This window comes from Macrobrachium nipponense, chromosome 2 (assembly GCF_015104395.2).
Source record: "Macrobrachium nipponense isolate FS-2020 chromosome 2, ASM1510439v2, whole genome shotgun sequence".
Classification (NCBI taxonomy): domain Eukaryota; kingdom Metazoa; phylum Arthropoda; class Malacostraca; order Decapoda; family Palaemonidae; genus Macrobrachium; species Macrobrachium nipponense.
The window spans coordinates 23,931,897-23,948,827 of NC_087201.1; the positions used below are offsets into that span (position 1 = coordinate 23,931,897).

Consider the following 16,931-nt stretch of genomic DNA (forward strand, 5'->3'; position numbering starts at 1 on the left):
ATTTTCAAACTCAGGAGAGTAATTAAGGAAATGTGTCACCTGGTTTGTCTGCAGACGCTGTGAGGGATTAATCACATGAGATTTTGATGGTTAAACTAGGTTTTATTTTCGCGCGCTGGGATGTCTGGCGATTATTATGACGTTGCCATAAAGATAAAAGATACGATTTTTGAGGGGAGGACAAGTGATGGAATCGGCTATTTTCGCTCGTTAGTTTTCTGTATTAGCCAAGTCTGCCATACTCAGTGTTTGTTGTGAGCTAATTCTTTATTTGCCAGGTTATCTGGCGTTAGTTATTTTTGTGTTAGCTATGTTAAATTAAATTATTTCGTGGTTTGCTCTGTACTTGTTTTTCATTGTGTTTTAGTAGAGTTAATTTGGCTCGTGTTTCAAGATATTAGGTTTTTGTTCGTATCTGGAGACTTTCAAGCCATTATACCTTGAGCGACTGAAACACAGGTCTACCTTCGACTTTTTTTTTTCCTGCGTATGGGATTTTTTTCTGTAGAAGTTTGTCAGTCAAGTAATGATAGCAATAATAATAATAATGATAATCATAATAATAGTGAGAATTACTCTCTATCCCGTGGCAAGTATAGAATTTAGATGTCACACTCCAGTGATTAAAATCATTCCAAGTGAAACAACGAAATCCGTTTAGTGACAAAGAAGGATTTTAGTGATTTTAAGAACTGGAGTCATATATTCTTAGTTACTTACACTAGATAATTGTATTTTTACTTCTCAAATAAATGACTTCATCAAATCATCTATGATCTTACTTCATGAACTTTTATTTATAATAAATTATCTAGTAAAAAATAGAGTAGATGTTTTGACTTCTAAAAATCTATGTGACGAGATTCATCTTAATCTTTTTTTCCATAAAAAGGAAAATTTACTGTTTTTTTTTAAATGAGACTTACAGTAATTTTTACTCTGATCTTTTCCGATAAAATGAACATTGCATTTTTGGAAGTAAATGTTTTTTTTTTTTGTAGAAAGATATAGAGATTAATTAATGAAATATGGTAAGACTTTACGCTCATTCAAGAAGTACTATATCCGACTGATCACAGTTCTTTCCCGTCCTCTGAGCTCTGGAGGAGATACATATCCACTTCACGACAGACTTTATGTATCGTGGATTGCACCGCTCCAGCCTTAGTACATTACAAGCTAGTAACAATATGATTGTTTATCCTTTTCGTCTTCATCTTAATTAGGATGAAGACGCGTCATTAAATCATATCTGGAGAACGGAAGGCGTCTTTCGGATCACGTTAGATTGGCGAAGCCACTATTTTTCGAGACAATATTATATCACTGATTTATATATACATACATATACATATACATACACACACACACACACACACACACACACACATATATATATATATATATATATATATATATATATATATATATATATATATATAGTATATACATATATATGTGTATAGCTGAATCACGAAAGCTTGGAACGTGATAAATCCATAAATAAAGGTATAAGCCACGAAGGAAAAATAAACAACGGAGTTTCTGCAAGATCTTTCGACACAACTTCCTTTACTCAGCAGATTCCTTCGTGGCTTATACCTTTACATATATATATCTATGAAGCAAAGTGGTATAATATGGTCTTGGAAAATAGTGGCTTCGCTAATCATGACATGATCCCGTCTTTCGTTCGTTGTGATCAAGTACTGTGATCAACTCCGGTATAAACGTTCTTGCAATGACTTGATGAACGAGTCTTTCCCCTTCTATAGTTCTGTGTTGATAATCCCATATGATGACTCTTTTTTTTTTTTCTTCTTCCTTCTCTTTTCTTCTAGCCTGGCACAGCACAACCAGTAAGTGAAACACGTAAAGAGAGATATCCCCTCTACCCCCAACACCACTCACATCCTTCCTCAGGTGGGGGGGATGGGTCTCCTCCTTTTTACGAACCTCGGACCTCCCCTGGTGGAGGAGGAGGGAGGGAGGGGTCCCTCTGGAGGACTCAGCCATAGGAACTGGTCCCTCCAAACCAAAATCATGTCACCTTAGGATCCATCCCTCTTGGTCGACTGGAGAGAGTAGCAGTAGAGAAAATCCCTTGTTTTATTCATGGAGTGATTGGTAATGTTGCTGTGGTATATATGCCTTCATCACACAAAAGTCTGACCACGACCCAAAATCTACACCATTTTAGCCCTACACAAGTTGAATCGCTCGTTTTCTGTTCAAAGTAATCTGTCCGTTTTCTGAAAGTTACCGATCAAATCTGAATGCTGTTGCTGACATAACCAACCTATGTTAAAGAGAAACATAATACATGAATTAAACTCTGGCCCATTTGGCGTCCACTTAAACAACAAGACCCTTCAGACATGTTTCCTACCGATGCCGTGTATTTTTTGGCAATGCGTAGAGGCTTTGACTCATCTTGGCTGGTGTTTGAGTGAGCACATGCTTTTATAATCCCCCACGAGCAGCTTCTAAGTATCTGGAAGTCAGTCTTACCTTATTCACATTTAAGCTCAAAAGTGAAAGAGGCAAATGCAGTCAACATCTTGTATAGTCAATAATAATGTGGGCAAATAGTAGTGTTTTTTTCTCGTCGATCTTTCTGTACTACTGACTGCTATTACTTTTCTGTATAAAAACAATGATCAGATCCCAAGTTCTAGAGAGGCTAATGCCTTTTTACTTTTGCCCTCGTTAATCTATTTATTCCCTGGTTAGGCTGATGTGTCGTTAACCATACTTGAAAATGTCCATTTTAACAGCAGTAATTTTGCTTTATGGAATTTAACGCATACGCAGGATAACTATTAAAAATAATAATAATCTGGCAGTATGTAATGAGTGTAAGAATGCATATATTCTTTTAAGAACTTACATTTAATCGACACGCCTTTAACTTTATATCCTCTGAAGAAGCATATTAGTATTTTTTTTTCTTTACACAGCAATTTTCTAAAAATTAAATTACGGCCCTATTATTTACTTACTCTCATATCACGATTTAGATTTCAAATTGTGCACACGGACGAAATAAGACTTAACGACAGGTATTGTTAGCGTTTCAAGAGAGTAAAATATAACGGCCCCCAAAAATGGAGTGATGGTTGTTAGGTTAGGAGATTGGAAGTAGTAGACTCACATAGGTCCAGCAAATTCAAGTTACTTTTAACGAAAGAATGAGAGATGGGACTAATGAGTTCGACGTGGGAAAGAAGGCAGCATGAGGTATGTTTGCATGTGATGATACAGAGGAAGAGCGTAAAGGATGGTAAAACAGAGACACATATATATACACACACGCACACACATAGATTGTTGAGTCAAGTATACTTCGTAAAAGTGAAGCCTGATCTTAAATGGGGAAAATGGGATTAGATGTTGAAAGAAGCTCTCTGAAAAGTATATATGTTGGGTTGGAATGGCACAAATGAACAGCTGAGTAGAGGGGAGGCGAAGTTATCAAAATAGAATATGAAAGAAATGTGGGTGAACGCGTGATGCAGTGATCTGAATATAAAGAGAGATTAAGCAGATAGAGCAGGTCAGTGGAAGAAGCATCGGCTACAAGGAAATCGACTACATTTTTCGATTAGAAAAAGTTACTTCAAAACAGAAGACGAGGATAAGAGAACTGAAGAGGGGGGTGTTGCCGACTTGTAGGTGTTGGATCAGAAGCAGTTCTTGTAGCCATTAGACATAGAAGCTTAATTTTCGATCCGACAACTGGGTTTGAGTGAGCCGGTGTACGCATTGTTGTCTTTTGAGGGAAAGAAACGAATTCTTGTCTTTACAGTACATAGGACTGATGTCATTACATAAACAAACATGATGTATAAATAAACAGCTTCGTTACACTTCGCCGGACAGAGATATAAAGAAAGATGCAGAATCTCGGTTTTGAAGGTAAAAAAAAAAAAAAAAACTTAAAACCTAAGTAAATAATGTTGAATTTTAACAGCACTTGCAATTAGCGTTGCCATGAATCTTTTTAAATTAACAAAGCTTAAATCTAACATAGCATGTCGATTAATAAAAGGTATTCTACATTTATGGAAAACGACTAAATCTAACATTGATTATCCGTCAACTTACAATTGCTTATTTTTAAACACGTTTTGTGAAACACTTATTTTTCCTGATACTGATATTAATACTAGAACAGCTTAACAAATACTGAGCATTTATTCTAATGAGTTTGTTTAAGAAGCCTTCAACATGATAGCACTGACTTAGATCTGTCTTTACATCGATTTCCTTAATCTAATTTTAAGAAATTAAAAGTAAAAAAAACACCAATTTCCTTTATAGTTAAATATAACTTTTAGTCGATGGTCACCAACTCTGATAAAAAAAAATGAGTAATTCAAGAATGCAATTTTTTTTCAATAATTAAAGTTTAATTTCATTCACAGAGATCTGAAACAATTGACACCGAGGACTCATTTGGTTTTATATATATATATATATATATATATATATATATCTATTAATATATATATATATTATTATATATATATATATATATATATTTCTATATATATATATATATATATATATATATATTTATATATATATATATGTATATATATATTATATATATATATATATATATATATATATATATTTATATATATATATATATAAATATATAATATACATATATATATAATATATATATATATATAATATATATATATTATATATATATATACACACGTAAGCAAGAACTATACTCTTGCGTACATATCCAAACATGTTTAACATAAAGAACTAAAAAAAAAACTGCAGTTAATTTTTTAATATTATTTCCATCGTGTTCTGCAACACAGTTCACAAACAGTTTACCCAGCATGTAATAAAGTCTCATGTATTTGCTAATTAAGATTTGGAACTGATAAGCATCACTGCAGAAAACAAGAAGATAAATAACAAGAGTATTTCGATATTTTGCTTTCATCAAAATCTATCGTTTCAGGCTGAAGTTTTGGACGAAGAGAAACTGGCTAGTAAGTGTCCGAGTTAACTATTAGTGTTGCTTCTCATTGCGTTGCGCGCTGTCTCGTTAACTTTTTATTATTATTAATAATTAGTACTTTCTTCTTACTTACAACGTTTTTTTTTCATTTCTTTAACATTTTCTTTGGCTAAATGTACTTTAGATTACGTATGCATTCAATTCACGGATTAGCGTGCATATTGCGTTTTCAGTTACTAATGTACAAGTGCTTTGGATGTTCTTAGAAATATGTTTGTAAAAACTATCTTCAGCTAAAATTTCCATAAATTCATTTCTCGAAAGATTGTGCTTTACGGCGCTTTTCTAAAGTTCTCTAAACGGCTTTAATAAACAGCAAAGTTAATATGAATGGTAGAGTTGTCGCTTAGCGAGTAAGAATCTAGACTCATTTTTGGGACTGTAGTCTCAGAAATGGATCGAGAGTCAGGCGCTGAACTGTTCGCTCGAATCTGCGGATGGCTTACCGTCCACCAGTCTGCCTATACTCTGTATTTTTCCATCTGTTCATGCGCCTGTGGTGTTTGCGCATGGTTACACTGCGTCCCGAGCTTTAAAAAATATCCTATTTCGAATATTAACGGTGTAATTCGCATACAGTAAATTATTAAAACACTTTTCAGTTTCAAATGTACACCAAGATGTCTTTTTATTTACCTAAAAGTTACACATAGCTTAAATGTTAAAGCCCGGGACGCAGTGTTACCATGCCCGACCATCACAGGCGGATGGACAGATGGAAAAGAACAGAGTATAGTCGTTTTTATCTTGTAGACTACCATCTTTCATGTTGTGCTACAGTTTCTCTTTATTGTAAGACGTTCTTATTTATCATGAAGATAGGAAGATAGTGAGACTATCGTTATTCTTAAAAAAACTAATACAAAGCGAAGTAAATTTCGATGTGCAGGGATATTGCAACCATGGTCTATGCCTAGCAATGCTGCAACATACTGTAAACAGTTTTTTCTTGTATCTAAATCTCGCCTTATCTATTATAAAGATAGGAAGATAGTGAGACTATCGTTATTCCTAAAAAAAACTAATACAAAGCGAAGTAAATTTCGATGTGCAGGGATATTGCAACCATGGTCTAGGCCTAGCAATGCTGCCAACAACATGCCGTGAACATTTTTTTCTCGCATCCAAATCTCGCATTCGACCACGACGTCTTATGCTAATTCGACTGGCACTAATCCGGTAAAATACATCTTTCATTACCTAATCACGCCCACAGAGGCATCCTCCTGGCTGAGAAAGGGAGGAGGAGGCAGGGAGGGATGGGGCCGGGTGACGCCCAAGGGGTGAACTAGTTCTCGAAATAAGAGGGACACCTGTCGTCTCGTCTTCACCACCACCATCAGCCGTCGACATTAATGTTTCGCGCGTCTCGTGAAAGTGCATCGGAATATTCGAATTATTCTTCCTTATGTAAGAACGAATTCCTATATATAAATTACCGTAAACATTATATATATATATATATATATATATATATATAATATATATATATATATATTATTTATGAACTAGTAATATTTTAACCTACAATATTTGTTAATACAATGTTTGTATAAAGCAATCTAGCACACATTTAAGGAATAATATGCAATGCGACAAGAACAGTGGTGTTTAGTGGTATAATGAACAAGGAAGTGATTTTTGTTGTTGACAATATTTATGTCATTATTACTACTTCTTATATATATATATATATATATATATATATATATATATATATATATATATATTATATATATATATATATATGTGTGTGTGTGTGTGTGTGTGTGTGTGTGTGTGTGTGTGTACATGCACAGCTAAAAACATTTCCTTGTCAATGATACCATAAACACTGCTTATGTTGCACTGTATATTATTCTCTATATATAAATAAGTATAATTATGTGTTCTAGATTGCTTTATACAAAAACTGTGTTAACAAATATTATAGGTTGAAATATTACTCCCTCATAAAAAGATTTTGAAAACATTTATGACACGATAGTTTAGGTATTGCTCAAATAACTCGAGAATGATATTATTTGGCCTTATATATTTTTTCTTTCTTTCTCAGCCTTTAACATAGATCTGCAATAATTAGGACGAAACTGGATATGTGGTTTTTTTTATTATATAGCTGTGGTTTTATTTAAATGTCTACCGGTATGCGACTAATAGTAGTTATTCCTTAACAGTGTTCCGTAGGTCAAAAGTTGAATAAAGTAACAAAAGTTTAATAAAGTAGAAAAAGTTCAATAAAGTAGCCAAAGTTGAATACAATAGCAAAAACGCAATGAACGATCATTCATATGCAGGAAAATAAATAGAAATAAGCTTTAGTATATTTCCATACGTATGTTCTGCGCACTAGTACCTGTACTACACTGAATGTGCACACAACCGCATTTTAAGAGAAGAAAAGTCGGTATCATATTAATGAACTAAATACCTTGAACTAAAAGTCATCGAGGAACGAGTTACACTCTCATAACTGCAGTGAAAATTTATGTATATCTTTAGTTTAACCAGAGCACTGGTCTGATTAACAGCTCTCGTAAGGGCTGGCTCGAATGATGAGATTTTTACGTGGCTAGGAAACCTATACTATTTACGGGACCTACTACTTATTGCGGGATCCCAATCGCATAATACCGATAAATGAATTTCTAATCACCAGAAATAACCTTCGTCTTTTTCTCGTCAGTGTTGCGGAAGGCCTTCATCATGTTCGACCAAGGTAAGACTGGCAAGATCGAGAAGGAGAAAATTAGAACCATCCTGAACACTCTTGGCGCCAACTACATCAACGAAGAGCTGGAGACACTCCTGGCTGATAATGATGTGGAAGGTAAGCATATAAAGCTCTCTCTTTCTCTCTCTCTCTCTCTCTCTCTCTCTATGGCCTAAGTCACAAGGTGAACTGAGAGTAGTACACTCTTTCCACAAGTGAGTGAATTTGCTTTTGATCCTGAAGCTAATCACAAGCAATTTGAATACACTCCCTCAAGTGTGTCTATATTGAAGTTTGTATACATATGAATAAATACGTATTATGTGTATGTACACACATACAATTTATGTAAATATCTGTATATATATGTATAACTTAATCACGAGAAGATTGAACGTGATAAATATATGAATAAAGGTAGAAGCCACGAAAGAAAGTGAAATAATGGAGTAGCTTCAAGATCTTCCGACTCAACGTCCTTTTTTTAGCTAAGTAGAGGACCCTGAGTCGAAAGATCTCGTAGCACTCCACTGTTTCACTCTGCTTCGTGGCTTCTACCTTTATATCTGTATATATGTATACACACATATATACACACACATATACTTATATGTATGTCTGTACTGTAATTTCATTAAAAGAGGGAGAAAACTAATATATCAGTAATACAAGATCACTCAGGGCGAGGGACGGCAGTCACCAAACACAACCTACTTCAGCGGTAAAACGAATCGAGGAAGAGGAGAGATCTACTTAAAGCAAGAAATTACCAAAACGTTCTCAAATTTATGTTCGAAAAAACGAAACATCCACCCGCATTAAAAAAAAGTGCAAAAAATTAAGAAATGCATTTTAACTGTGGTGCTCGCGCATAGTAACAACGCGTCCCGGGCTTTAAATAGTTACGCTATGTGTAAGTTTTACGAAATTAAAAGGATATCTGGGTGTACATTTGCAACTGAAAAGTGTTTTAATAATTTACTGTTTGCAAAGTACACCGTTAATATTCGGAATAGGATAGTTATTATTGTTGAATGTAAGCTGCCCTTTCTGGGTGGCGAATGGAACAGCCAGACCAGTGGCGGGAAAATTGCTTCTCGCTGCTCACGATGGCAAGATGTCAACTTTATTGGACCACACCTACTCTGCTACTAAGCTACGTGTTACCTCATTACACGTAAGTATGTCAGTATATATTTTAATTTTTATAAAGTGCGTTTTAGCCAGATACGATTTGACGTAACTTGGTTTAGCATCTATTTAATGGAATTTGCGTCTGGCTGTTCCATAGCGTAACTATTTAAAGCCTGGGACGCAGTGTTACCATGCGGGACCACAGGCTAGATTCCTAGGTTGTACAACTTGACCTGTTCCTTTAAAGCTGAGATAAGTTTATTAGAATCAGAAGAGACGAAATATGGCGAGAAGCATCCAGTTGTAGACGGAGGACCTTGACAAAGATTAAAACAAAATATCTGGAGAATACACATCGTCTATGAGGGTATTTAAGTGCTAATGCTCAGACGCAAATTTTAGTTCATTTTGCGAGAAGAAACTTACAACATGAGCAGTGACTCTCCACGTAAAAGATGATTGATTGTAGTTTCGTTTGAACAAACGCCAAGTTTTGTTGATAATTGCCAGGGAAGACTTCATAAAAACAATTCTACAATAATAATTTTACCTTGAAGTAAGAATGCAACAATGAACACAGATTGTAACAGGCAAACCACTGATCTAAAGAAATGGGACTGACCAAACTTTCAATTCTTCAAGAGTCAGCAAAATATTGCTTAGAACTCTTGCTTGACCTGAATCATTGAGGTTATTTTGCATTTTCTGCTCAAATCTATGAGTTCAGATTCTTGAATGGTGGAAGATTTGTATAGCTAATGTTTCTATGTATTTTTTTGGTAATTTGAAAAATGCCTCAGCATCAATTCACCAACATAAGTAGAGCCTTTGAATCTGAAATGTGCACTGGCCGAATGGAATGTCCTCTTTGGTGGTGACAATCACCTCTGACTATCTATTCGCAAACAGCTTGGTTGATAGCACCGAAGAAAGGAACTACAACTCACTGGCAACCATACACGCCTAAAGTGCGTCGGAAATAAACAATATTCATGTTACTGAATGAATGCCCAGATTTGAGTGCATAGTGACATCAGCTACTCACGAAAAAATGATTTCACAATGAATTTGATCAGCTAGGTGTATAATGCCAATATTTACGCAATTTACAATTGCCTACATTCCCAAAATTACAGAATTATTTCAGAAATCAATGCACAACTTTTGTCAAATGAAACTGCAACGAATTGATGAACTGGCAAGGCGAGATCACTATGTTATATTCAAAGAATCGTCATAATCTTGAAAGTTAAAAAAAAATATTTTTTTAGCTAATTCCTACCATTTTTTTTTTACCATTTAGCGTTGCTAAATCCCAGCGACAGGAAATATGACATTAGCGAAATCACTCTAAGGTCACGAGGCAATGTCCATCTGTTTCCACTTCCGAGATGCAAGACATTTATTTACTTTGCTGGTGAAGTATATAATAATGCAAGGTTAAGGCTAAACTATTGCATTGCAGAAGTTAGCATCCATCCTGTCTAAAACATACTCTCTCAGTAGGCATCATACAAGCTTCAGCGGGCTGTATATGTGTGTGTGTGTGCCATTAGTGATATAGTAGTGGATTCTGAGTTGCAGATGCTCTCCAGGAGCTCAGGTACAACTAAGTACAGGAATTCTTATTCGCACAACATCAACAAGAATGTGTCTAGACACAGTAAACGTGCAGTCTGTTTCCAAGTAAAGGTTTTATTACTTTTACTATTTTCTGCTTTTAGACCTTGATGACGACAGATTAGCAGTGATTAGGGTACACCATGGACCTCCTGCCTTCGGACTGGTGAGGATAGTTCACAAGGCTTGACCCTGAGGAATGTATAGTATCTATAGAATCTACAGTATCTATTACTGAAGGTTCTTTCTTCCCTGTCGCCTGTGGGTGTATTTTTTCCTGGGAACTTGGTTACACTTCTTGCATAAGATCCCTAGGTCAAGTGTCTTTTATTAAGTAGTATCTTGTAGAGGAGGAAATGACTGTGAAAAAGGGTTGGATATCAACTACTCATAGGTCGCTTTGAAAGGTGAAGAAGAGAAAGGTGTAATGCCTGACAGGAGCAATAAGGAATGGGACACATTGTTTACTCACTCACCCCCAACTTCTAGGACACTTGTCTCCTTCCCTTTACCTTCTTCTAGTATCCGTTGCATCATAATTAGTTGTTTCAGGTAGAGTTGACTCTTTCCTGCCATTTAATTTGGTTTATATGCTACTGAAGGCGTTCTTCTTGCATATTCATGTGACTTCATACTGAGAATTCTTTAATTCAATTCTGTTTGTAATATCGATACTGACCAAGAAGTTCTCTTTGCCAAAATCGCTATTTCCCTTACTTGGTTTTTCTTCAATTTACGAAAATTCGCATTAATTCGTGCTTATTCCTGTCCTTAATTTGTGTAACCCAACCATGTTGACGTTTTTGTTGTTATAATTAATCATTGCTCCTTTCCCAATAATTCTGGATATTATATTCCATATTCTATTTGAGGTACCTCACCACTATGCATTAAATACGCGTATTTTGCTTTTAGAAAAATGTGTCAACTTTCCTCAGGAGCTGCGTCAATCACAGAAAGCAAAAACAACAATAGGAGCACATTCATTTCTGCTATTTATAATTGAAACCATTACAGGTATATATAGTTAACAACGCAAAATATTGCTTGTCCGTTTCAGGAACGGGAAAGCTGGACTTCGACGCCTTTGCCAAAGTGGTGGGTCATTTCCTTGAGGAGCAAGATGAAGAGGCCATGCAAAAGGAACTGAAGGAGGCGTTCAGGCTTTACGATAAGGAAGGTACTTCATTCGAATTTCTATCACAAATGTAATGGTTGCTCTTTGAATGAGGGTTGGGAAACTATTCATGGGTTACCCATTGAAGAAAACGGGTGGAAGACGAGGACATTTTGGGTCGTTCTTTAAACGAAAGTTGGAAACTATTCAAGGGTTACCCATTGAGAAAAAAAACGGGGTGGTTGACTTAGAAAACGAGGATAATTTGGGTTGCTCTTTGAGAGAAAGTTGGGAAGCTATTGATGGGTTACCCATTGAAGAAAACGGGTGTTTGACAGAAAATGAGGACAATTTGTATTTTGGGCATGAACCGAGAATGCAGAAACCGTCACTAACAAGAAAAAATCTATAGATAATTGAATTAAGAGTTAACTAATAGAGAAATGAAAAATATTTTGTCTTTCTCCTTTTCCTAAGAAATAAAGAAAGACTTGAAAACTTCGACAACGTCTTTAGTGAGATTAGAAATAGTTGATATATATCTCCTTTACCTTTTGTAATATTCTTTCAAACAGTGTTTTAGTATCACCAAAAGCTCCAAATACCACACATTAATTAATAAGCTAGAACTTATGATCTCAGTTCTATTATATCGACCACATTTTTCTTAGAATATTTCTATTTAACATTGAAGCCTTTGTCTGTTACTTATCACTTTCATGTATCTACGAAACAAAGGCCAGGGCTTCATCCCCACGTCCGCGTTGAAGGAGATTCTAGGTGCCCTGGACGACAAACTGACCAGCGCTGATCTCGACAACATCGTGGACGAAATCGACGAGGATGGCTCTGGAACCGTTGATTTTGACGGTCAGTATCTACTGAAGATTCTTTAGAAGAAAAAAGTTATCGAACCCCCACTGATTGTATTCAGTTAGATGGCCCAAATCACAAAAAAGATGAAAAGGCAAGATTAAAAGTGTTGCAACTAGTGTATCGGATTCGATATCACACATGATTGGTTACACTTACAGATTACATCACTCTCATTTATTCATTTTAAATTACAATATTACTCAGCATGATGCAATACTATAGTAGATCTCACATCAACCGTGTATTTGACGTCTAGGCCCGTCCCTTACGACGCTCCTGATTGGCTGTTGATAAGCCAATCACACGGCTGGAAACTCTGTCTCTCTCGAGAGTTAACATGGGAAGGATGTATGTTCCACCTCTCCTGAGGGATGCGTCTTTCAAACGTATCCTTCAGGAGAGGTGGAACATAGATCCTACCCGTGCAAACTCTCGAGAGAGACTGAGAGTTTCCAGCCCTGTGATTGGCTTATCAACAGCCAATCAGGAGCGTCGTAAGGGACGGGCCTAGACGTCAAATGCACGGGTGATGTGAATCTACTATAGTTCAATAGCTTTCAACTGAACACGGAACGGAGGAAGATTCTCGCGCTCTATACGCGAATTTTCCCTCGTGTGGTCCAACAGCGGTCTCCTTTTTTAGTGATAGTGCGATTTTGTTAATTTCTTTATAGTACAATTGGCCTGACTGTCGCTACTTCATTTTTGTCGTGTATGTCTTAAAGTAAGAGCAAGACGTGTTATGTAACCCCTTATGCAAGATGTTTTCTGTATCATGTTGAGTAATATTGTAATGAATAAGTTTAACCATTTATTACGTGTGATATCGAATCCAATACACAGGCAGTTGGACACTTTTAATATTGCCTTTTCATCTGATATGATTTGGGGCATCGTACTGAATATATTCAATGGGCGTTTGATAATTTTGGAAGTGCCAAAAAGTATGGCAAAGGGCAACAGTTGAAATATTTGATGTTCGTATTATGGCCAAATAATTCTGTTCAATAGGAAGGATTATTCTCCAAAAATATTTCAAATCTGCCCATGATATACGAACAAATGAACTCATTATACGAAATCTGTTATAATCATAAAATCATTTAATGATAAGAATTCGAAATAATCAAACAATACCTACACATATATAATCTTTAATATCTTTACGACACGTAATAGTTTTAAGATGGTAACTGCTCAATTAGAATTGCACAGCCAAATTCCTACAAGTCTGAAGAATCCGTGTGTGTTCTAGGCTAAGAAACATGTACCTTTTGCCACAATTATAAGACGAAAGATGTTCATGAATTTGAAGAATTGAAGTCAATGTAAAGCTGCAAACGCTATCAGTGAATTAAACCATACAACAGATATTATTTACTGTAAATTGAGAAGAATAGTTAGCTGTGAAACTGAACTTGCTTTATGTAAAGGAATTTTACCTACTTCATACATTGTCGGTTGAGCTTTTTCCAATTGCTCTCATTCCAGGTTCTAGTTGTAATTGAATTTAAATGTAATGTAGTCTCCCCACAACCCACCCCTTCTCTCTCTCTCTCTCTCTCTCTCTCTCTCTCTCTCTCTCTCTCGTCATCTCTCTCCTCTCTCTCTCTCTCTCTCTCTCTCTGTGAGAGGTAAGAACCGACATTCTTGTTTATGTTCTAATATGTTTCTTCTACTTCTTCTTCATCTTTCAGAATTCATGGAGATGATGACTGGTGACTAAAACAGCTGGACTTCCTTGTCGAAGAAATCTAATTATTTTTTTTCTCCGAAGAGCTTCAATTTATTTTGTTTATCTTGTCCTCACAAGCAAATGTGTAGAGTTTTTGCTTAAAGCGGAATTTCAAGATGTAATAAAAAATAAAATAAAAACGAGCAAAAGTTGTACTATATCTCATCACGAGCTGATGACTCTTTCAATGATAGAAGACTTCCAAGGTCTCGTGAAATGTTGTTTGTTTGTTTGTTTGTATGGTGCTTTTACGTTGCATGGAACCAGTAAGGTTATTCAGCAACGGGACCAACGGCTTCACGTGACTTCCGAACCACGTCGAGAGTGAACGTCTATCACCAGAAATACACATATCTCACTCCTCAATGGAATGGCCGAGAATCGAACCGGCTACCACCGAGGTGGGACGCTAATACCATACCAACCACGCCACTGAGGCGCTGTCTCGTGAAATGGATTTATTTCTCTAGAGGCTTGAGATATCATTTCCGTTAAAAGAAGCCATCTAAGAAAAGCACTTTAACCGACCGCCTGATATGTGAAGAATACTGAACATTTTTGACATTTGAATCGGGCCACAATAACTTTAGTAGTTTTTTACTTATATGATTGTATTAGTCTCTGTCAAAACAATACCAGGTATTTAAAGATTGTTGAAGCTTCTGGGTTTGTGTGCAGGGGCGTCATTTGGGGGAGGGGGGCCTTCGGGGACCGCCCCTTAGCCTTTGAAATAATAATGATAATGACAGTAAAATTCTCTCCAAGGTGAATCTTATGTGGCTTCAAAATGCTCCAGAATGCGTACAAATTTCCCAAAATTTCTCGTGGGGAGGGGTTGGGCGATGGCTCACAGCGCTCCCCTACCCCCAGCAGATAGGGGTTGTCTAGCTAGCCAACCCACCATAGGTTCTAGAACTTTGGTGAGGACTTTAAGAATTCCAATAGTGTTCGAAACTTAATCCTACCTTTGGCTTGCAAAACACATAGTAGAGCTGAATGCAATTTGTGTGTGTGCTAACGCTTGTAAAATTTAAAAGCACAAAAAAGGTTTCGAAAGAGAACTAACGCTATTGTTTAACGCAAAAATAGGAAAGGAATGAGAAAATGGGGCGGAATAGAAAACAGAAACAGGAAAGACGTTGAAAGAAGCAGATAAAATAAGTATTTCAGTATCTATGAAATCTTTGGTAGATGTGGCAGCGTCGGACTAATTTGAAGGTAAGGACTCAATCTAGTTTAGTCTCAAACTACAGAGATGTATACAATTCAGTCATAGATAAAGTCGGAGTTCTTGAAATATTCGTAATATACGGAATACTACTGAAAATAAAAAAAAGAAGCTGTATAGATTTTCCTCTTAGTATAAGGTTTCTTTTATAATTCTCTTCAATCACTCATGAAGCAGTTGACTCCTATCTATAGCATCAAGGATTTACTAGGATTTAGATTGCAAATCACTCTAATCCCAAATCATCTCCTATATTTGATTCCACAATGTTTGGTGATGTACCATGACATTTGTTAGGCAGTCACAGATTTAAAAAGGCGCGATCGGACCTCCACCTCACTCGAGGTGCGCGCTAAAATCTATGGAGAAATAGAGCGTTGTTTCACCAACGAAAATTAAAATGAAAACGCTATATATTTAGAAATACTTTTTTCTGTACTGTTTAACATGCACCTTATTTTTTCTTTTTTACTTTTTCATCCTAATGAGAAAATCATAAATATCCTATCCAGAAATTCCTGCGTGTTTAACTCAAGGCAAAAAACCTTTTTCAGAGCTTTTTAGGCTTTCCTACCCCCGCCACCCCTTCCCCCCCCCCACCACCAACAACAACAAAGCAGTTTGTAGGCTTCTTCCCCGTGTAAGCAAAAATAGAAAAGAAAAAATATTCGCCCACACATTTCAGAAACTGATGATGAAAAGTTCATCACATAATAAGAAGACTGAATGTTAAACCCATCTTCGCTGGAGTGCTTGGAGACACTACAGAGACTTCAAGGACGAGTAGATATTGACTACCTAAGTAGGTAAACTAAGAAGAAGGGTAAGGATGAACCCCGAGCAGTATTGAACATAAATACTAGAATATATATAGAAAAAATGGTACACTGAATATTTTCTATAGGTCTTTGAATGATGTATGATAATGAACACATAATTATTTAAAAAGAAGTTTATTCCAATACACACACACTACACACACACACACACACAATACACACACACACATATATATATATATATATATATATATATATATATAGATATATATGTGTGTGTGTGTGTGTGTGTGTGCGTGTGTGTGTGTGTGTGTATGTGTGCATTGGAATAAACTGCTTCTTAAATAATTATGTGTTCATTATCAATACCTGCGCTGATTATGGAAACTCATAGCTGTGTGCTTGTCAGCAATGAGTGTCCACAATCAGCGCAGGTATTGTTGCCTCTTGCATCTTCAAAGGCTTTTACTTATTCAAACGATAATTATATACTATATGCAGCCGGGGAAGAGCCTAACAACTTATGATAAAGCTTATGACTTCTATGGTTTCACAACCACCAGCCAAGTAGTCATATATGTCTGCCGAAATAGCTACTTCCTTATCAAGGTAGTTTTAAAAGTAAAAGATTTATTTTAAAAGGTTGCACACGATGGAGAGTCTACTTTCTCATTTATTT

At 36.0% G+C, this 16,931-nt stretch overlaps 1 protein-coding gene across 2 annotated transcripts in view; it reads left to right on the top strand.

Annotated features, from left to right (window-relative positions):
• The window catches only part of LOC135220487 (troponin C-like), a 15,199-nt gene extending 805 nt beyond the window's left edge, over nucleotides 1-14,394 (top strand). The window contains exons 2-7 of one of the 2 annotated variants that reach the window (XM_064257620.1): nucleotides 1,842-1,859; nucleotides 4,991-5,021; nucleotides 7,737-7,880; nucleotides 11,578-11,697; nucleotides 12,373-12,504; nucleotides 14,208-14,394. In XM_064257620.1, coding sequence (XP_064113690.1) covers nucleotides 1,842-1,859; nucleotides 4,991-5,021; nucleotides 7,737-7,880; nucleotides 11,578-11,697; nucleotides 12,373-12,504; nucleotides 14,208-14,236 — 474 coding nt within the window. In that variant the 3' untranslated portion in view covers nucleotides 14,237-14,394. The remainder of the gene's footprint in view (nucleotides 1-1,841; nucleotides 1,860-4,990; nucleotides 5,022-7,736; nucleotides 7,881-11,577; nucleotides 11,698-12,372; nucleotides 12,505-14,207) is intronic. The other variant, XM_064257621.1, reaches the window with a different exon arrangement.
• The last annotated feature ends 2,537 nt before the right edge of the window (nucleotides 14,395-16,931 follow it).